The following is a 21684-nucleotide window of genomic DNA, read 5'->3' on the forward strand; positions in this document are numbered from 1 at the left end:
GTTGGGATTCTCATCCTCTCCCGGCTCTGTGATCTTGGTTGGTTATTGAGTCAACTTGTACTTCATCTTTTCTTGCTTAGTATGGAGATAACATGGTTCAGGGCAACACTTCTCAAACTCCTGATGCCAGATGACCTTGTTCAGGAGGTCTGGGGTGGAGCCCATGGTTCTGCATGTCTAACAAGCTCCCTGGTAAGGCTGATGCTGCTGGTCTGGGGACTGCATTTGGAGTAGCAAAGGGTTGGGGGTTCCTATATAACCCCCATAGCTTTGTACAAAATTCCTAGTTTGATTCCTGTCACATAGCACATTCCCAGTAAGTGATGACTATTATGCATAATATTTAGGCAATAAGAGTTATAATGACATAGCATGTTGGAATCGATGCAGCTGATTTTTCTTAATTGAGAATGGCTGCTTTGAACCCGGGACAAATTCTGATTATTCAGAATAAATAATGCTCCTGATGCGGTTGAGGAGTCTTGAGGACTTGTCTCAAATGCAGTAACTGCACTTCACTATTTCCCTAGAATAGGCACTTTGGATCTTATGGTTGCATCACTTTCAAGGAGAAATTTCATCCAGTAAAAATAATGGCATTAGGCCCATTCTTGATCACATTCTCCTATCACTGTAGTTGGGGAAAGAGAACCAAAGATTGTAGTTGGGGAAAGAGATTCTGCCTCCAAACACATCCAAGTACCAACTCCTTGAGGGTAAGGGCAAAAACTCATAGAAAACAGGTGACTGCCTTACTGTTTGATTCTGAGTCATGAGCCACATGAGAGCTCCCACATCTGGTTTGTTGTTACTATTGTTGTTTGGGTTTGTTTTAGAAGATGGAAAGGATAGGGCTAAGATGTATATTCCAGACCCTTGAGTTTAATCAAAGTTGTGCACCATAAATATAGTGAAGGGGAATGGGTGATACAGGCTTCCAGGTATAGAATGAATAAGTCATGGAGATGAAAGGTATGGCATAGGGAGTATAGTCAATGGTATTATAATAGTGCTGTATGGTGTCAAATTATAGCTGTACATGTGATGAGCGTAGTATAACTTACAGACTTGACAAATTACTATGTTGTACAGCTTAAACTAATGTAACATTATATGCCTATACTTCAATAGATAGATAGATAGATAGATAGATAGATAGGTAGATAGGTAATATAGTGAAATGGGGAGTATGGGTGCAATTCTATTATTTAATATTGATAAAAGCTACAATTTACTATGAAAAAGTAGCTATCATCGGCTATTATATGACAGTTCTCCTGCAAAATATTAAAAAGAAAAAAATGGGCTGAAATGTAAGAAGAAATGATGAAGTTACAGTACTGCAGGGGTCTTGAATACATGGAGATCAATAGATCCAATTGACTAAAGATTTCAGGGAGTTTGAAAAACAAATTTTCAGCTTAATTTGATGTAGGTTGGTAGCAAGATAGAGTCAAAGATAGAATAGACTTTCTTTTTAAACACAAATCAAACATTCCCAGAAATTGGCCATGGACATGGATACAAAGGAAATCTCACCTAAATTCAAAAACCACATCATATGGGTCACCTTTGCTGCCTATGGTGGGAAAAAAATTAGAAATGACAAGCAAAATACCTCTATTATTAAGCTTCTTTTCTATTATTTAAATTTTAAAATCATACTTTCAGATAACTCTTGAGTTGTTTGAAATTAAAATTGAAACAGAAGAAATTTGAATAAAGGAAATTAAAACTGAAATTTAATGCTATTTAGAAATAAATAACAAAGGCTATAGTGTACGCCCCAATCTTTAGGATAGGGCGACAATAACACAGGATAATTTACAGTAATAAGTACACTGTACCAAAAACAACAAAAATGTAAAATAAATGAATCTTTTGTCAATTCAAGAAGATATAGAAAGAACAACACAGTAACATTTAGGAAAAAGAGAGAGTTAAAATAAGCATAAAACCGGGGCGAGGGGGTGGGAAGAAGAACTGGAGATTAAATGCATGGGTAGAGGGGTACCTGGGTGGCTCAGTTGGTTAAGCTTCCAACTCTTGATTTCAGCTTAGGTCATGATCTTGGAGTTTGTGGGATCAAGCCCCATATTGAGCTCCCTACTGACAGTGCAGAGCCTGCTTGGGATCCTCTCTCCCTCTCTCTCTGCCCCTTCCCCTGCTCATGCTCTCTCTTTCTCAAAATAAGTAAATAAACATTAAAAATAATAATAAAATAAAAGCATGCGTAGAGATGATAAATGATATCAAAAGCTGGGATATACTGAGATGTACCTGCCAAACCAATCTATGTTATTTTCCAATCTATAAATTAGACTAAAATAAAATAGTTTCCAGTTTTTGATTAAAAGACAAAATTAGCCACACAATGTTCTTTGAGAGTAAATATGCTTTGAAAATACGCTTTTGAAAATGACCCAGATTCCTGATCTGAAATTTATCTGTGTGGTTAATAGAGTTAACTTCTAAACATGTTTCCTAATTTACAAAATGGGGATAGTGAGAATTTGCAGACCGTATGTCATTTAAGGTTCATGTAAGTTATATGAACAGCACTTAAAATAGGGCCCAGCTAAGAGTAAGCCCTCAGTCAGCGTTAGTGTGATTTTATTAATAATTAAGGAGAGTTGTCCAACTTGGTTTATAAAGTCCCTTTATTCTTCTTTGGGCACAGTTGAATATAGTGAATCTTCAATAAACTTTTAATGTTTATTTTATTTTTGAGAGAGAGAGACAGAGCATGAGCGGTGGAGGGCAGAGAGAGAGGGAGACACCGAACCTGAAGCAGGCTCTAGGTTCTGAGCTGTTAGCACAGAGCCTGACGCGGGGCTCGAAGTCACAAACCGTGAGATGACCTGAGCCGAAGTCAGACACTTAACCGACTGAGCCACCCACGCGCCCCTCTTCAATAAACTTTTGCTGAATTTTAAAGTGTATCTCCACCAGAAAGCAGGCAGGTTCTGCAGGAGGAGAGAGAGAATACCCCAAAGAGGCCTTGTTCAAATGGATTAGCAGTGCGAGAAGACACCAAGTTGTAGGGTGCAGCTCTGTGATAATTCAGCCGATAGATGTTGATGTATATGGGTTTGCTGGTTTGTCTTATTAATTAAAAGATAAACCATGAAGAGAAATAGGTGTTAGCTCAGGGCACACTCCCCTTACATCTTTCCCAAGATGTTCCTGCCTGATGGCACTCGAACTAATGGCCAGTGTCCCCAGCATAATAGCTATCCATGTCACTGTTGACCTTGCCTATTAAAAACAGACATCTCATATTTCCATGCTCACCTCTTTTCCTGGGTCCTAACCATGTTTGAATCCAGACTCTGCATCGAGAGTCTGTTAGAGAGTGTTAGCCTAATGCGTGAAAATAAATAAGTCCCTTGACAGGGAAGAAAGGGTTGTCTCTGTATTTTATTTGCCCCATGTCTAATGTGAGTCTCAAATAGACTTGCAGCATTGGAAAATGAAGGGCTTTGCAAATTATACTTGACATCAAGTTAGAGCTTCAGCCTGCCTCCTTTGTACCACATACTGTGACAGCCACGGCCTCTTAGGTGTTTCTGTCCCTAGTGCAGTCCAGTGCTGCTCCTGGGGCTGGAGAACCTTGGCTGGCAGCTGGGCATGGAAATTAGGAATCTTTGTGAGAGCTGTGCAGGCTTCCCAGAACCTTGTGATGAATGACATGGATTAAATCCATAGTTTATAGTCCTAAAACCCTATACAATTGTCAATCAAAAGCGAATTCATGTTCTTTTTTAAATGAAAAAATGACACAGGAAGCTCCATGAAGAGGGACTTTTTCAGACAAATATAGACAGAAGAAAACACCCCACACTGTGTCTGTCTACAGGAAATGTACAGTGCCCTGCGGGTATGGGAGATGGATAAGGAATGCTTTAAGGATTTTGTTGGACTTGATTTAGCCCAAGGATCAGTAATTGCTTTCTGTATAGGACCAGAGGGTAAATATTTTTGGCGTTGAGGGCTGTGGTGTCTCTTGCAACCACACAACTCTGCCATTGTGGCCTGAAAGGACCATTGATGATAAGGAAGCCAGTGGGCGTGGAGTGTGACAGTAATACTTTATTTACACACCCTGAAACTTGAATTTCATATTTTTACATGTGCAAAGTCTGCTTCTTCTTTGAGTCTATTTAACCATTTAAAATATAAAACCATCCTTTGCATCGAGCCAACACAAAAATGGGCAGTGAACTGGATTTGGCTGTAATTCCCTGAAGCCCCTGGCTGAGCCTACTGTTTTCCCCGTCTGGGTAATTGTGGAGCCGCCTCGCTTCCCATGCAGCTGGTGGCTCTTACTAACATTCCAGGAGACGGTTCTGTATATCAGAGCTCAGCAAAAGTGCTGTCTGGGCCTATGGCAGCAGCATTGCCTGAGGCTTATTGGAAATGCAGAACCTGGGACGCCCATCTCAGATCAACTGACTCAGAATCACTGAGAGTGGGACCTAGCACTCTGTTTTAACAAGGTTTCCGGTGATTCTGATGCTCATTGCAGTTTTAGCAGCACTGCCCTAGACCACACCTGGAAAACTGCTGATTTAGGAACATTAAATGCCACCTGGAGAGTATCAGAACAGCTCATTCTGTCTTTCACTCAACAAATCAATTAACATGAATTGAACACCTACTAGGGGCCAGACCCTTTACCAAACACTGGTGATTTGAGATAATTAATAGGATACTGTTAGACCCTTAATAGAATGGGAGATTATCTTACATCAGAGCCCCAGGGAACAGTTTTGAGTGGCTCTGCTTCTAATTTCTTCACTTAACTAAGCGGGCTTTGCTGGCTGGGACCACACTAGTAGCTCCAGCAACACACAGGAGGGAGGTCCAATGTGCTAACATGATGAAATGTTCCATGCCGCCTAGATAACAAATGCCATTTCACTGTTAACATCCTTTCAGCTGGTGAAATTGCTGTTCATCAGTGTCTGTATGCCTCTTCAGGTGTTATCTCCTAGAAGGTTAATATGTTTGGGTTTGTGGTTTGTGGGGAGAATTTATCAAACACTAGCATTAAATACCCCAACAGAGGGTTTGGAGGTGTTCTTCATGCCTACTCTCCTTCTCTTCTTATTAGGAGAGTGGACATTGCTCTTTTAGCTTGGAAATACTGTGCATTTGAGATCTGTCAGATTCATTAGCCCTCCTCCCAAATCACAGGCATCCCCCACATGTTAGGGCAGGACTAAGGTGTGGGAGTTCCTGGGGAGACCGTAGAAATGACAGAAACAAAGGTATCCACCACATGGCTTCTCTGCCTTCACCCCAACTGCCCGTCAGCCAGGTCCTTATCGGCTGCCGTCAGCTTGGTCCCAGGGGACCCTACAGCTGTTTTTCAGGTGTTGAGAATAGCAACTTGAGAGGAGATTGCCAAGGAAACCCACAAGACATTAGTGCGTGTGTGTATGAGAGAGACAGAGACAGGGAGCCTAAGAGAGCATCACCAGCAAATAAACCTGGAAGAGAGAACTAGCAATAGTACTACACGTCAGAAAGCACGGGACCAGCCTTCTAATAAACTAACCTATTAGGAGGAAAAGTCAGTTGCTTGCTTGGACTGAAGCAAGATGTTTCCCCGAGGAGCCCAACAGCAAAGTACAAAGATGAAGAGCTGGGCCCACGTGGCAATCCTGAGAGGTGCTGCTTTGAGACTGGAGGCTCCGGCACTTTGCTGGTTTCCCTGGTTTCAGTGTCTGCAGGTGCTTGGCGCCCCAGCAACATGCCTCCTGCCCAGCCGTTTCAAAGGAAAGCTAATTAACACACATTAGAATTGTTCCACTCTTAGCAAAGGGTATAGGCTTATCCTGAATGAGTGAGGCTTTCTGAATATTAAGCCCCCACGTCCTTACAAACAATGTTGATCAAAACTTTCTATAATATATTCCTCTCAAAAAGCCTATGAAACTGGTATCATGTGCCCTGTTGAAAAAACTGAGGCTCAGAGACAGTGATAGATTTGCCCAGAGTCACCCAGCAACCGAGTATCAGAGCCAACAGTCTATCTAAGCTCTTGGCTACTACACTGGGCTACGGCCCGCAGTCTACTCAACATTTCTACTGATGCACCATTTTACTCTAGAGGGTAGATCCCAGTCACTCAGAAGAACATGGAATCTTGTTTCTGCTTGTTTCAAGGTTCAGAAGTGGTTTAGTGTAAATTCCTTTCCAGTTTGTGTTTGCTAGATGCATAATTTCTAAAGTGGAGACCCGTGTTTAAGTAAAACACAAAGCATTTAAAGCTCTATATCATATCATGAGTACATATTCTGGTGACCAGAATTGGTGTTCAAAAATTAACAGGCTCGGGGCACTTGAGTGGCTCAGTCACTTAAGCCTCCGACTCTTGATTTTGGCTCAGGTCATGATCTCACAGTTCATGGGATCGAGACTCATGTTGGGCTTGCTGCTTGGGATTCTCTCTCCCTCTCTCTCTGCCCTTCCCCTGCTTGCACTTTCTCTCCCTCTCTCAAAATAAATAAACGTTAAAAAAAAAATTAGCAGGGGGCCCCTGGGTGGCTCAGTCTGTTGAGCGTCTGACTTCGGCTCAGGTCATGATCTCACAGTTCGTAGGTTCGAGCCCCGCATCAGGCTCTGTGCTGACCGCTTGCTCAGAGCCTGGAGCCTGCTTCAGATTCTGTGTCTGCTACTCTCTCTGCCCCTGCCCCGCTCACGCTTTGTTTAAATAAATGTAAAAAAAATTTTTTTTTAATTAAAAAAAAAAATTAGCAGTCTTATGGTATGATGCCCTGTTGAAATTTTAAATGGCTGCCCATAGAACCAACCTAATATAAGCTTACTACCTTTTTTAAAATGCTGGTAAGTAAAATGTAGCCCTGAAGCTTTTTTCCTTATGTTTTACTGTGATCCCACATTTGATGCTTTACCCAAGAACCACTGGCTACAAAAGAACAGTGAAATCTATTATTTACAAAGAAGATTCACTTTAAGACTCCTCCTATCAGGAATCTTGAATAGTCTGAGTTACTTCACAAAAGTAATACATGTGGCAGAGTCTAATAATATGTATTAAAATTAAGATCCCAGAGGAATCCACTTTAGCTGTTGAGAAAACAGTATAGCAGTGAGCCTAGGAGATGGGGTCATTGAGGGCCTGCCTCTGTGAACCTGATTATGTTGATGAAGAGTTTTTGTTCTACTTTTGCCAAAAAAAAAAAAAAAAAATGCTTCTCGTACAAATAATAATAACAATAATAATTACTATAATACTTAAACATTGCTTCAAGGCCCTAAATCTAAATTCCTTTCCCATCTTCAGTTTTTAATAGAAGAAAAAAACCCAGATGTGTTTTTCAGTTAGGAAATCATGCTCCTATGCAATATTTTTATTCCATTTAAAGTCTCTTTAGGCCTTCATTAGTTAGTGTAACATCAGCTGCTATAACAAAACAAAATCCTTACATTTTCAATAGTGTAGCACAATCAAAGTACACTGTCATTTCATATGAAGGTTTAGGTCTTGGTGGTTAACTGTCAACTTTCCTCCATGCAGGGATTCTAAGGGTCCAAATTCTTGCCGTCTCATAGCCTGGCCATCCTCTAGGGTCCTGTTTTTTCTTTTCTTTTCTTTTCTTTTCTTTTCTTTTCTTTTCTTTTCTTTTCTTTTCTTTTCTTTTCTTTTCCTTTCTTTTCTTTTCTTCTTTCTTTCTTTCTTTCTTCCTTTTTTTCTTTCTTTCTTTCTTGGCAGAGAGGGAAAGAGAGGGCATAGGAGGAATGCCTGTTTTTTTTTTAAGTTTATTTATTTATTTTTGAGACAGAAAAAGAGAGCAAGCAGGGGGAGGACAGAGAGAGGGAGACAGAGAATCCCAAGCAGGCTTGCCCTGTCAGTGCTGAGCCCAATGAGGGGCTCAAACTCACAAACTGTGAAATCACGACCTGAGCTGAAACCAAGAGTTGGATGCTTAACCAACTGAGCCACTGAGGCACCCCAGGAATGCCTGTTTCTGAATTGCCTTAGCCTGGCAGGGATACACATCATTTCCACTGTAACTCATAAACCACCTCTAGCCACATGGACCACCTCCTTGCAATAGGAACTGGAAATGTAATTCCCAACTGGGCAGCCATTTCCCTAAAACAACACTCTACAATGGAAGAGGGAGGAAAAATTCCAGTGCACACTTAGCCATCTCAGCCACAAAACAAGAGCCCATGCGTTCTATAATTTCACTACTCACAGAGAAGGTTTTATCATATCAAATATTTATCCTCTTGAACCCTTCCTTAGGCTCTTTATCCCATTACCTCTGATGGCCTTTGCTGGGGACATGACTTCCTCAGGGAAACCTGCTATGACCCATGGGCACCCATGGTATATCCCCAAATATAATCAGTTTCACACTAAGTAATTTAATTTCCTTATTTTACTGCCATCTTTCTAATTAGGCTGTTGCTCTGTGATAGCAATGAATTTACCTGTCTCATTCATCAATATCTTTAGTGCCTAACACTGCCCTGGCATATTATAGGTACTCAGTAAGTATTTGAAAAAGAAGGAAAGACAGGATAAAGAAAGACGGGAAAAAGGAAGAGGGAGAGGGTGCTGGTTGGCTCTGGAGGGAGCTCAGTGTGGCTACCTGTAATTTGCATCATATGGGATTTCAAGAGTGTAACCATAAAATGGGCTGGTCACATTTCAGGGATAAGGATCCAACCCTTTTTGGAAAAATAGTTCTGCATAGTCAATAAGCCTTCTTGGCAAACTCTGATAACAACTGCAAGAGACTAAAGATTTTCAGCCTGTAGCTCCTTGCTGGAGGAGGAAAAAATTATCTGTCATTCAGGATTCCTTTAGCTGGCCTAAGAATTAAATGGATTTGAGACCGATTAACAGGAGAAAATAAAATTTAATTATGTATGTATGGGGGATCCATGTAGACATGAGTTCCAAAGACAGTCAGTCAAAATGAGGTATATATGTCACCCTGAACTAAGGAGAAGGGCGTAGGGATCTGGGACTTAAAAGGAAAGGAAGAAATTTGCAGGAAGATAAAAAAAAAAAAAAAGAGTAAATGTTTGCTGGGCCATACAGAAACAAATGGCATAGGGACGAATTTTATCAGACTTCGCTAAATCCTTCTTGGTCTACCACCCCTAGTTCTTGTTATACTGTAGTTATCTATGGTGATAACTCCTTTCCAGGAGGAGGTCCTCTATCTAAATTCTTGTAGGCAGTTAGGGACAGAGTCAAATTTCTTCCTGAGTCTTTTGGGCCTTGATTGTTTTCAGCTGGAAATAATCTGTATGCCAAAGTAACACATCTTCAGGTAGCCTCCCCTTAGCCCTATATTCTAAATGCTTCTAAATGCAATGGAATACTACTCAACATCAAAAAGTAACAAACTGTTAATACATGCTACAACATAATCTCAAAATAATTATGCTAAGTGAAAGAAATGAGGAAAAAAATGACATACGGTATCATTCGTTTATATAAAATTCTAGGAATTGCAAACTGATTTATAGTAACAGAAAGCAAATTAGCAGTGTCTCAGCCCTGGAGTAAGGTGAGATTGAATGTGTGGGTAGGATTACAAAGAGCATGACCAAATTTTGCGGGGTGATGGATATATTTTCTTAATTGTGGTCATGGTTTCCTGGGTGTATACATATGTCAAAACTTTTCAAATTATATACTTCAAATATGTGGGATTTATTATATGTCAGTTATACCTCAATAAAGCTCTTAAAAATAAAATAAAAATAAAAAATAAATATGAGGTTAAAAGCATACTAACCCAGAACAGCATCCCTCCATATTGTCATTCCAAAATCTTGGGTGATTTGTGTCTTTTTTTTTTTTTTTAAATTTTTTTTAACGTTTATTTATTTTTGAGACAGAGAGAGATCGAGCATGAACGGGGGAGGGGCGGAGAGAGAGGGAGACACAAAATCGGAAGCAGTCTCCAGGCTCTGAGCCATCAGCCCAGAGCTCAACGCAGGGCTCAAACTCACAGACCGTGAGATCGTGACCTGAGTTGAAGTCGGACGCTTAACCGACTGAGCCACCCAGGCACCCCTGATTTGTGTCTTAAGAATGCTTCATAGTTATCTGGTATCTTCGTAGATATCTGTCTACATTGTAAAGTTGGCAAGTATACATTCATAACGCACCCTTTGTTGAAACAGCAAAATTCTGTTGATCCTGGTCTGAGTATGGCTTCCACCTTTCAGAAGATGACTGAGTTATGGAGAAAGAGTGTGGGCTATTGAGATCTTCTCCTATTTCCACATACTACATGCGCTCATATAAACCCTTACATGTTCAAATCTGTTTCTTTCAGGTTTTGTGTCCAAACCTATCACTGACCCCCCAGCCCAAGCACCCAGCCACCTCCCCCCCCCCACCACTACCATGGCTGAAGACGCGGACATGCGCAATGAACTGGAGGAGATGCAGCGAAGGGCTGACCAGCTGGCTGATGAGGTGAGGGATGGGACACAGGAAAGGAACAAAAGATGGGGAACTGAGTAGTTTGACTTATTCAGGTTCAGGTGGAAAAGGCCTTCCAACATTTCAATTTAAAAAACAGTGGGGTATGACTTGGATATTCAATATACCTGATACCTCTGCAGACAGGAATGGTTTGATAAACCTACATACAAGTAATGACTTACCCTAAACTCCCAATTTCTAGAAATCTAGAGAAGTCAAGATCTTCTAAAAAAAACAATGTCTTCGGATATCTTATAGCTTACAGTGTGCTAGAGCTGGCCTAATTCTGAGAGGTGACTATTACATTTTCCAGAATTTTGCAAACTGGTACTAAAACTGAATTATATAAACTGACAATTAAATAGATTATATTAAAACCAAAATTAATAAATACTCAAAACTCATCACGTCCTAATTATTTTACTGTATTTTACTTCTATCTATGATTTCAAAGTTCTTGACTTGTGTTGTATCTATAGTGTAGGAATACCATGTAATGGCACGTTACTGTACATCTTCCCAAGTTCACCTTCAGTGACACCATGATATAGTTAAAAATCAGACAGATTAAGAGTATTTATATCCCAGGAATCTGCAGGCACTGCAAGTCAGGGCTGACTTACTGTTTTATTGTTTGTCTAGACTTACGAAAGTAGAGAAAATATATTAATAACCTTAAAAGTCTGCCTGTCTCTAGCCATTATTCTTCAATTAACACAAAAAAATGGAGGAAATCTTCCAGTATTCAAAAATTTTTGTTCTCGTCAGTAAAGAAGTCGCCTGCATCATTGACAAACTAGTGAAGTTCCAACATGTCCTCATTGTTTCACTTTCCTTTTATTCATTAATGTAAATGAAAATATCAACCAACATTCCTGTTAGAGCTACACTTGTTCTTTGCACGCTTAGCATTGGACACAAGAGTTCTGCAAACCTTAACAGAAACTTTCTGGGAGAATCAATTGGCTATATGGAATGATTTGTAAACTTAATGCTCTCCATCCCTTATATCAGAAAAATAGTAAATTTAAATACATATATACATATTCATATATGTTTTCCAGAGAGCTGTTTGTTTAGCATTTACTAGCATACCATTGCTTACAGCCATTTATTTCAAAAAGCAGCCTCCTGACAGCTCTTCCAGGAGAGTTAACATTCTTCACATTTCTGCAGAATCTTGTCCAAAATAAGTTTGTCACTTAAAAGCAAAGCCTTGAGAAATCACCCTGGTTGCTGGAGTCTAGTTGTTAGTTTCAAAAGAACTGAGAAAAAAGCGACAACGCTGTGCCCGAGGGACCAGTGCTGACTTCAGATTTTCCGTCTCACTTTGTCTTATCTCAGGATGAAGATAATTATTATAGCTGTCTCCTATAGGCTAGTTATTTCAAACATGCTTGATTTTTTTTCACCCTAAGGCGACAGCTTAATTTGTATTGATAAGAACTTCCAATTGTGTTTCTAGGAGCTTTATGAGAAACTTGATGTTAGATTCATCTCAATTCATGAAAAATTATGTTTGTGTTTAAAATTCAATATTCCTGGTCCAAGGAGGCCAAATTAGTCGTCTGAGTATTTGAGATAATTTTTCATGCATCCTGCACATGCAAAATTATCTTTTCCAGATTACTTTGTCTTTGATATCAAGATCAGCTTCATATGGTTTTGATTTTAGAAGATCAGCTTTAATGTAATTGCTTTAGGGAATCTTATTATGTAGAAAGACTGATAGGAAAGAGATTGAAAATGTGTTTCAGTTATAAACTTAAAAGAATATGTGATAGTAACTCTTTGTGTTTCTCAAGTAAAGAGAATAGTTCTGGTTTTCCAAGACCTCTGGATTCTGCACTGATAATATTTATGCATTTTTTTTAAATCTCAGTCACTGGAAAGCACCCGTCGTATGCTGCAACTGGTTGAAGAGGTAAGGAGTGGCCATATTTCAAGATAATGAATTCCTTTTGCTGGCATATTCTTTTCCTAGACCCTACTGCCTTTTCCTAGGCCATGATCCCATTGATTCCAGAGCTAATGAAGTCTACCAGGAAGCCACGTTAATGAGGGAGATGTCAGGCAGCCATTAAACTATCCCCGCTCCCTCCCAGCCCTGGCTACCTTTATAGTCTGGGAAGTAGAGATGGATGGTATTTCCAAGTAAATGCTCCCAAGAAATCTTCATATAAGATTGAATCACTTTAAGCAAATATAAGGAATTATCTACATAAAAACTTCCCTTGTAATGACTTTGATGCCTCTAGGTCACATCTCATCTTGACATTCTGTTTTGACTTAACCACATATATATATGACTTTTAAAAATATATATCCCGATAGATACAACATTTTCAGAAATTGTAATATTGAGAGTCAGGCACTAAAATTCATGAAATAATAGGAAAATTCTTTGATAAAAGGAATTTCAAGTCCACAACGCACATATAGAAGCTCTTTTATGTTCCTGACTCTGGATTAAACATCCATTTGCGAGGCATGGTTAATGAATCCCAAACTATTTTTAAATGGGTAAAATAGGACAGATAGCAATAATGGAATCAAAAGGGCACTTACAATAAACCTTGCTCTTTCCAATTTGGTAGAGCAGCAGTCAAACAGGAAGAATAAATGGATTAATTGAACTTGTCTATTGGGAGAGATGAAGTGGAAAAAGAATGGGATGGGCTATATTTATCTGAACTGAATAAAACAAGCCTAATAGTTTTTATTCAGTGAAATGCTGTTTTAGCTATGCTTTGAAACTGCTTATCAATTCATGTGTGGTTATCATTTTTCGAGATCTTCCGTGTTCTCAAGGAGAATGATTAAATGAGCCTATTTGCCTCATGCTACTGTAAATTGCTTATGCAATGACATGAAAGGAAAGAAAGATCAATTTTATAAGGCTAAAAGGAAGTTCAGCTGCCTCTCACACTACAGAAGCCAATGTCTTCCCTTATTTCTGCACTTTCAGCTTCTTACCCAGAAATGAAATACTGGCTACATGTGAATTGCCACAGGAGGAGTGGGGAGAAGGTAGTGCTGTGGGCGCCCTAGGACACTGAGGAAAGGGTGAGAGGTACACGTAATGAAATCGGTTATCACGAGAAATGAGAATTTGAGCCTGTAATGTAGCATAAATTGGCCCCTATAGGAAAGCAGGCCAACAAAGGAGCCCTCGGCATCACATGAAGCAGCTTTCCATCTCTAAAGGAAGAGAAATATTGTCTTTGCTCTACCCTGGGAACACAACTCATGCAGAAATACTTGAGGACCAAGAAGGAGGCAGATATTCTAAATCTAAGAGTGCTGGTGAGGCTTTCTAGAGTTAGCTTATTGTCCCTCAACCCATCATGAGAAGAAATGAATCACATTTTTGTGACATTCCCATGTGAGTTCTCATGTTGAAATGAAGCGAACCCACATGTCAGCTGACATTATTATGTTATATGTCTTTATGACCTTCAACCATAGTCTCCAGGTTCGTTTTTCATTTTTGTTTACGTGTATGCATGTGTCAAGTAAATTTCTAAAGTACCAGAACTGTTACCAATTTGCCCACGTATGCAAGTTGAAACACTGCTTAGAATGTGGGAAAATGGTGGAGCAAATGCATTAAAATGCATCACTTTGAACTGGCCCCTCACCCATTGGAGTCTTTGGGTCAACCAATATTTTTTTGCCTCTTCTTAACTTGCAAGTAGTGTCAGTCAGTCTTGAGAAAGAAGTGTCTGCTCTCATTTATTCTAACAGAGGGAGAGTCTCAAAAGCTCTACGGATTAAAGTAGGATACTTAAATCATACATTTTTGTTTCTCTTAAGGTATTTCTTGATCAAGCATGAAGTTGCATCTTATAGCACCAGGGGTGAAACAGACAGAAGCTAGTCCCACCTCTATAAATGAGAGGAGGCTATTAGACTTTCTATCCTCGGGAAATTACGAGCAAGGCATTATTAGAGTAAACTGATTGCTCTTACTTCCTCCTGGGTTATTTTATATTGATGGTCAAACACCCCTTATGTCTAGGGCAATGGCTATTCAGATGATAGTCTGCTTTTCAATCAAAAAAGAAATTTTCTTTAAAGAGAATCAGCATTAAATATTCATCAAGGGCAGAAATCATTTGGCAAATACGAGCACTGAAATACCAGGATCTTCCCCATGATCCCAAAGTGCATCAGTGCTATCTAATTTGAATTGAGCTGAATTCTTATTGAAATTTAGTCTCAAAGACAGGAAAGGTCACTAAATTTGTAAAGTCTCCCTAAGGCAGACAACCCCACTTTCAGTTCAGTACATGACTTTGTGCCATCCCTCATAGACTTTAGGGTGTAACAGAGTGGCAGGTGTAGAATCTTACTTTTTAGTAGAAGCCATTATTGGCATTTCAAGGATAGTGTAAAGTTACACATAAGTCAATTGGGAAAGTTCAGAAAAGCTAGATACCATATACAGGTAAAAAGATTAGAAATCATATAACACTTGGTTCCCAGCCTAGAGTTGCAAACTGGCTCTTCTGATGGCTGTTCTTCAACAAACATGTATGGAATTCCTAACTTTGGAGGTCTGAGGGAAGATATAAATTTGTATCATGCAGGAAACCAGGTATGAAAATAACTCTCCAAGTTCAAGGCCTTACCTGCCTTTGGAGCACATAAGAGGGAACAATTAATTCTGGTAATAAAGTCATGAATGTCTCTACAGTATTTGGTTCCCGGCGAAAAGGCTAACTCTGCTGACAATAAATGCTGGAAATGAAATCTACACATGAATGCCTTGAGCTATGAAAACTAGCCCCAGGAAAGCCCCACTGCTTTAGGGCAGGCCAATTCAGAAGCACCACACAGAGCTTTCCTGGAGTGATAGTTACTGAGGCTCTGTGTGGTGTTTTTTGCATGGATGTTTTAAGCATCTTTTCTTTTCATCCCAATTTATCTTTCAAGACACTCTGGTAATGAGAAGGGAATAAGCATTCTAAAGCTATGTCTTTGTTATGCCAGACTTTCTACTAAAACTGGAAAATTGAGGCAGGGCAGTTGTTTTCCTATAGGTAGGTATGGGGTCTTTTGGAATTCTAGCAGTTAAGATAGTGCCTAGACAGTCCTGGTTTTAGTTCAGATGTGTTGGGCTTTGGGGAAAGCATCTCAGAATGAGAAAAGAAAGACTTTAAAATGTTCTAGAAACATTGTCTTAGTTCATCTGTGAGAAAGGGAAAATAAAAATAGAGAAAGAAAAAGAAAGAAAAAAAATTCCTGACATCTCCAACTCCCTGGTTTTTAGGTAGACAATTTTCCCAGCACTCTCAAACAGAAACCAAGAATAGAGCTAAGACAAAAATGGAACCATCTTCTCTCATTCCTAGCTATTAAAACACAATACTCCCTAAGAATAAAAGTAATATTCTGCCTTTCCTGAAATATTATCCCCATCCCTGCCCTTCTCCCTTGCATTTCTAGTATCCCCAAAGAATAATCCAGTTATTTTGATAAAAACTGTCAGGAATACAGTGGAGTCAAATGTAAGTTCTAAAATTTATTGAGAACCTACTATGTGCAGAGTACTATACCTAGAGCCATCATCATCAAACATATATAATCTAACTTAACCCTTGTAGGTAGCCACCTTTTACTACTATTCTGATCTCCATCTTACCAAGGAGGAAATTGAAGTACACAGTGGTTAAGTAACTTTCTTGAGATACCCAGCTACAAATGGTACACATGAAATTAAAACCCAGGTCTAGTGAATCCCAGATCCCAGACTGTGAATTCTTACACACAGCACTCCCCTTCCACCAGCAAACCCTACCATATTTACTTTTTCCTTTGAGAATTCTCCAAAAAGCAAAAGGATCTGAAAAAACAAACACAGCAGCCCATTCTAAACTGATTGAGATTCTATACAAATTAAATCCTTTATCTTAATTGCTTTTTGTAAATACAGCCTCCCATAGAGTTGAACTTTTAGAAGCCTTTACTTTCTGAGCTCATTTTAATCTTTATAAGTACTCTGGGCAGTAAGGGAGCTGTTTCTGTCCCTGTCTGACACCTAGGGAAGCTGAGACACAGAACAAGTGACTCTTACAATAGAACTACAAAGATAAGCCTAAAATTCGAAATTATCGACTCGCAGATCCCAACTCTGTCCACCTAACCAAACTGTGTCTAACTCTGTGAAGCAGTTGAGAAGCCATATGCTTGGCCCTTACCTTAGTGCCTGGAACAGAGTGGAGGCTTAATAAATAATCAGTGAATGAATGAATGAATGAATGAATGAATGAATGAACAAACAAATGAGTGAATGAACACCAACCCAGTAACCACCCAGTCTTCTTTGGCATCTTTACCCTTATCTTAAACATGGGGAAACATGCTAAAAATCAAGTGACTCTTCCACAATCTCATGACTAGTTGCTGGTTGAACTAAGAGCGCAGCCCAGTGTTCCTGACTCCCTGATTAGGTACCCGCAGCTTCTATTTACCCAAATGGGAGCAAGCTCTTGCTCCTTCACATTAGTTCTGTGAATCATTCCAGCACTGAAACATTTAGCAGCAAATTGAACAAATGTGAAGTTATACTTGCAGGCTTCCATAGAAAGTACAACAGAGAGTGTGAACAGATGAGACCTGGACTGTCCAAACTGAAGTCACTAGCTGCTTCTCATCCTGTGTCCTCAGTAGAATGGAACAGGGATTTCATGCATGGCCTTGAGTTGTGTCCTATAAAGAGAAAATGCTCTCTGAGGTGATTCTGTCCTCACCAGTACTTACCTTGTCACATCCATATGCTTGAATAAGGCCATCTGCTTTTTACAATTTCTTCTCTTAAGCAAAGGCTAAAATTTGCAGGAAAAAGGGCACAGAAATTGTTAAAGTACCAGCTAGTGTAGACAAACGTGTTTTGGGGTCTGGAATCTTGCTGTTCAGCATGTTTCTGGGCACCAGCAGTATCATTAGATGGTAGAGCTCATTCAGAATGCAAACTCTCAGGCTCTATCCCAGTCCCACTGAATAAGGATCTACATTAAAAAAGTTTTTCTTAACATTTATTTATTATTGAGAGACAGAGCATAAGCATGGGAGGGGCAGAGAGAGGAGGAGACACAGAATCTGAAGCAGGCTCCAGGCTCTGAGCTGTCAGCACAGAGCCTGACACAGGGCTTGAACTCACGAATGCAAGATCATGACCTGAGCCAAAGTTGGATGCTTAACCGACTGAGCCACCCAGGCACCCTAAGGATCTACATTTAAACAAGCTGTTTCCTATGCAGGGGATACATATGCGCTTGAAGGTTTGGGAGGTAGTGGTCAGGAAGCTTCTGATGGTAGTTGGTAATGATGATATTTTTCATTTGCCTAGATATCCTTTTATAGACACATTTGCTGAAGGTATTTATTTTACATACACTTTTGTCATGCTAACTGTAGGCCAATCACCAGTCTAGCATGTGGGATGTACTATTGCACTTAATTCCCATGACAACTCAATGAGGTATTAACTATTATTACTATATTACAAATGAGGAAAATGAGGCACAGAGTAATTAAGACATGTACCCAAGGTCCCACAGCTAGGAAATGAAATCACCAGGATCTCAGGGCGGAGTCTGGCTCCAGAATCTGTGCTATTGAGGACTCCTGAAGTCATCCTGAGCTCTACAGACTACACCCTAACCTCACAACTAAAGCCTATCAAAACATGTTCAAGAGTAACTTGGCTTTTCCTGTCTAGGAGAGTTAACTACACATTCTCTGAAATGGTGAGTTTATAAAATTCACAAAAAAAACATTTTCAGTGTTATATTTTTTAGAAGTCCTATTGGAACTGAGCTGTTAAAATACTATTAAAAATAATAATAATAAAAATAATAAATTAGTAAATAAACTACCTCTGTTGACCTCCACTAACTTGTCTTTCTTTCTTAGTTCTTGGTTTAAAATAAATCCCTGGAAAATAAATGGGGCCATGAGAGATGTCTTACTTTTGAGCTTATTCTAGGGACCACCATGAGCATTCCTCAAAAAACCAATTAATCCCAACTATTAGCAATGCCACTTTATACTTATTAACAATCACCCTATGAAACAAAGGTCTTTCCTTAACTAGTTTGAATTCCCAGGAATGATGATTTTTAAGGTTGAGCTATGCAAATATCTGTGTTCCTTTTCCCTACCCACCAACTCCTACTCCCATCCCTCAAATGGTTCAGGTATTCAATTTGTTTAGATCATAAAGAGTGAAGTGAGGGGTGCCTTTTACAGACTTCTGCACAAAATAACTGCAGTAAAGCTTGTGGCTGAATTATTTTCTCATTCTCTTACTGTGCAGAATTTTAGATTTCAGAATAAAGAGCCCCTATTTCTCATCCATCCATCCATTTTCTAAATCTCACAGAACTTTCCCCTGTAGAGAGAAAATGGGAGAGTGAGTTCTGTTTGGGCCTGTATTTCTCAACCTTTGTGAAGCAATGATCTGTTTTGATCAACCTAAAAATTTTGCCCCAAAGTTTCTTACTTTCCAGTTGGTCATCTCTTCCCTATTCACTTGAGGGAAACTTCCTGATGTATCATGCCAGAGAAGATTTAGTCTAGATTTTGGAAGATTTGCTTTCCATGGATGGTGTTATAGAAACTATAAGGCACTTTTGTTTTCCAAGTATTTCACAGTATAATACTAAGTTGTGTATTCCAGTTCCATGCCAAGCCCCATCCCCAGCCCTACTTCCATGGAGACTGAGCTACATCCCCTCTTCTATCCTAAGAATCACTGAGAGAGCAAGTCCATAGGTGACCCCTTCCTCTGATCCCTCCCCAGCCCTTAATACTCTTGCCCTATTTCCTCCCTCTCTTTCCTTTGGTCCTTCTTCATTTTCCATTTCTTGGGCTAATTGTCCCCTTACTGATTTCTGTTTCTCTCTTTTCTCTCTCTAACTGCTTTTCAACTTTGCTACCATTGTTGGAATGTAGAGTAAAGATGCTGGTATCAGGACTTTGGTTATGTTGGATGAACAAGGAGGTAAGTTGAGATTTCTTCAGTAAGAACAATTCCTCATCTGAATAAAGTGCATTTTCAAAAAATTATTTTTGCATACACAGGTGGTTCTTTTGACACGTGTTACACGCATGTAGGAAGATGAGGGTTCTAGAGTTTTCATCGTCTTGCTTTTCTCCCTTTCTTTGTTGAAAACACTGGTAAATGTATGGGAATATTGAGGCCTTCATGACTGATTGAATGTTACTACTCTCCCTGTTATATATGTTGGAATAACAGAATTTTGAAGGCAAAACTCATGTGTTTGTATTTTCTTTTAATGGTAGTATTTTGGACAGTTTGAGAATTCTCTCATTCCCCCTTATCTCCAGTTTTCCCCATAAATTTAGTTTCTTGTAATAATCCCTAGATAGAATGAGAGAATAGTATATCACATTGTCCATTTCTTCTGACCATCCTAATTCAGTGTCTGGCGGTTTTGATTTCCATGTCATCATGAGGATTCCTTAAATAACTAGAAGCTGTCTTTAACAGGATAGAAGCTGAGGGAGATTATTGGAAAATGGGAAATTGAACCACTTAAAATATTTAAATTGGTTTTTAAATTATTATGGAAATGCTAGAAGCAATGAAAATCAGAGTATCAAGGAAAATCATCTCTGTACTCTAAAGTGGAAGCTAGAAGGGTAATATTTTTTTTTCTCAATACATCTAGTCATATGGCAATTTTTATTTAATGCTAGTCACAAGTTAGTTACCTGATTCTATTCTGAATTCTTATCATAACAAACAAATTTTTGAGAACTTTTTTCTTGTTATTTATATTTTTGAAAACATTAGAAAATTCTTAGGAATCATGAGAAAAATTTTTTAATGTCAAAGATAAAAACGTAAAATGTATTCACAACATGGGACACCACAAGCCAATTTCTGAAATAAATGAACTTCAAAGGAGGGGGGATTGCCATACAGCCATACAGATAGCAGACTTAAGGCATTTCCGTAAAATACAGACAGACCTGCATATCATCAAAGAAAAGGGCAAAACCTACAAGTAAAATGGATTTAAGATATAAATAAATTGTCAATTTATAAATAAACGTATGAAGCCATGCCTGAACCAACAACAATAATGAGATGCCACTCTTTAGAACAGACTGATACAAATTTTTAAAATTGATAATCACCAATGCTGTGAGTGTTTTGATAACACAGAGATTCTCAATGTACAGATAGGCACTGTAGACTGATAAAAATTTTTGAAGAGTAATGTCATGATCCTTTAAATTATGAGGTGCACGCATCTTTGACCAAAACATTCTACTTCTAGAATTATATGCTGTAGATATACATTGACAGCTATAAGAAGAGAAATATACATGCCTAACCTATAATAGTGTAAAACTGGAAACGGCCTAAATGTCTATCAGTGGGGAGAGCAACCAAATTAATTATGATCTGGCCATAAAGAAATATCCTGCAATCATTACACTAAGTGAGATAAATCTTTACCAACTTCTGAAGAGTTAGGGCTGGTACATGGAGGAACTAGTGGAAGGTATCATTTGGGATCCTCTGGGAAGCAAATGCTAAGAATCAGAAGTGTTTGAGATCTATTATGGACACTGTGATGAGTCAAGAGACGAGGAGCAGGAGTAGACAGGGACAGCCAGTCAGATTGACACAGGTCTGACACTTGTAAGAGGAATGGAGGGGAGGAGGTTTGGGGAGGAAGAGTCTCAGACTGCAATACTGCTCTGAGAAAGTGTCAGCCAAGCTGACGGGGAGCCCAGTAGCTAAGATAACCTAATGATAGCCCCATGATGGGCAGGAATACCTCATCTTTAGTGATTCCATTGTGCTCAGCTCTAGGCTAGAAGCGTCCCAGGGATGCTTGAAGCATGGTCTCCATGCAATTGCTTTGGCGGATCCCATAGGTGCATCAGCTAGAGATGTGAACTAACTACAAATTCCCTCTTGAAGAGAGTTCTGAGGGGCACATCTTCATGACTGTCATATAAAGGCTTTTGTTTCTATATTATGTATTTGTATTGAACTTTGTCAATAAATAGATGCCAACCAATTTAAAAAAAAAAAACAAAAGAAAAAGCTTTTAAAAGCAATTTAACATCAAGCCCAACACTTCCCTGCAATTTTTGAAATACGAATTATCAAAAGGTGTATGTAAGTAAGGCAGTCTAGTGAA

General features: G+C 39.2%; 1 protein-coding gene and 1 long non-coding RNA gene across 6 annotated transcripts in view; one reads left to right on the forward strand and one right to left on the reverse strand.

Moving 5' to 3' along the window:
• SNAP25 (synaptosome associated protein 25) overlaps positions 1-21684 on the forward strand; it is an 84780-nt gene that overhangs the window by 44412 nt on the left and 18684 nt on the right. The window contains exons 2-4 of the mRNA XM_007086814.3: positions 10341-10483; positions 12375-12416; positions 19454-19502. Coding sequence (XP_007086876.1) covers positions 10412-10483; positions 12375-12416; positions 19454-19502 — 163 coding nt within the window. The 5' untranslated portion in view covers positions 10341-10411. The remainder of the gene's footprint in view (positions 1-10340; positions 10484-12374; positions 12417-19453; positions 19503-21684) is intronic.
• The window catches only part of LOC122237256, a 45033-nt gene that overhangs the window by 16636 nt on the left and 6713 nt on the right, over positions 1-21684 (reverse strand). For 2 of the 5 annotated variants that reach the window (XR_006215576.1, XR_006215578.1), the window contains exons 2-3: positions 17114-17206; positions 5564-5765 (exon numbers count right to left, since the gene is read on the reverse strand). This is a non-coding gene — a long non-coding RNA (uncharacterized LOC122237256). Of the gene's footprint in view, positions 1-5563; positions 5790-17065; positions 17207-21684 lie in introns of all 5 variants that reach the window. The other 3 variants (XR_006215577.1, XR_006215574.1, XR_006215575.1) reach the window with 3 other exon arrangements.

This window comes from Panthera tigris, chromosome A3, assembly GCF_018350195.1.
Source record: "Panthera tigris isolate Pti1 chromosome A3, P.tigris_Pti1_mat1.1, whole genome shotgun sequence".
NCBI classification, from domain to species: domain Eukaryota; kingdom Metazoa; phylum Chordata; class Mammalia; order Carnivora; family Felidae; genus Panthera; species Panthera tigris.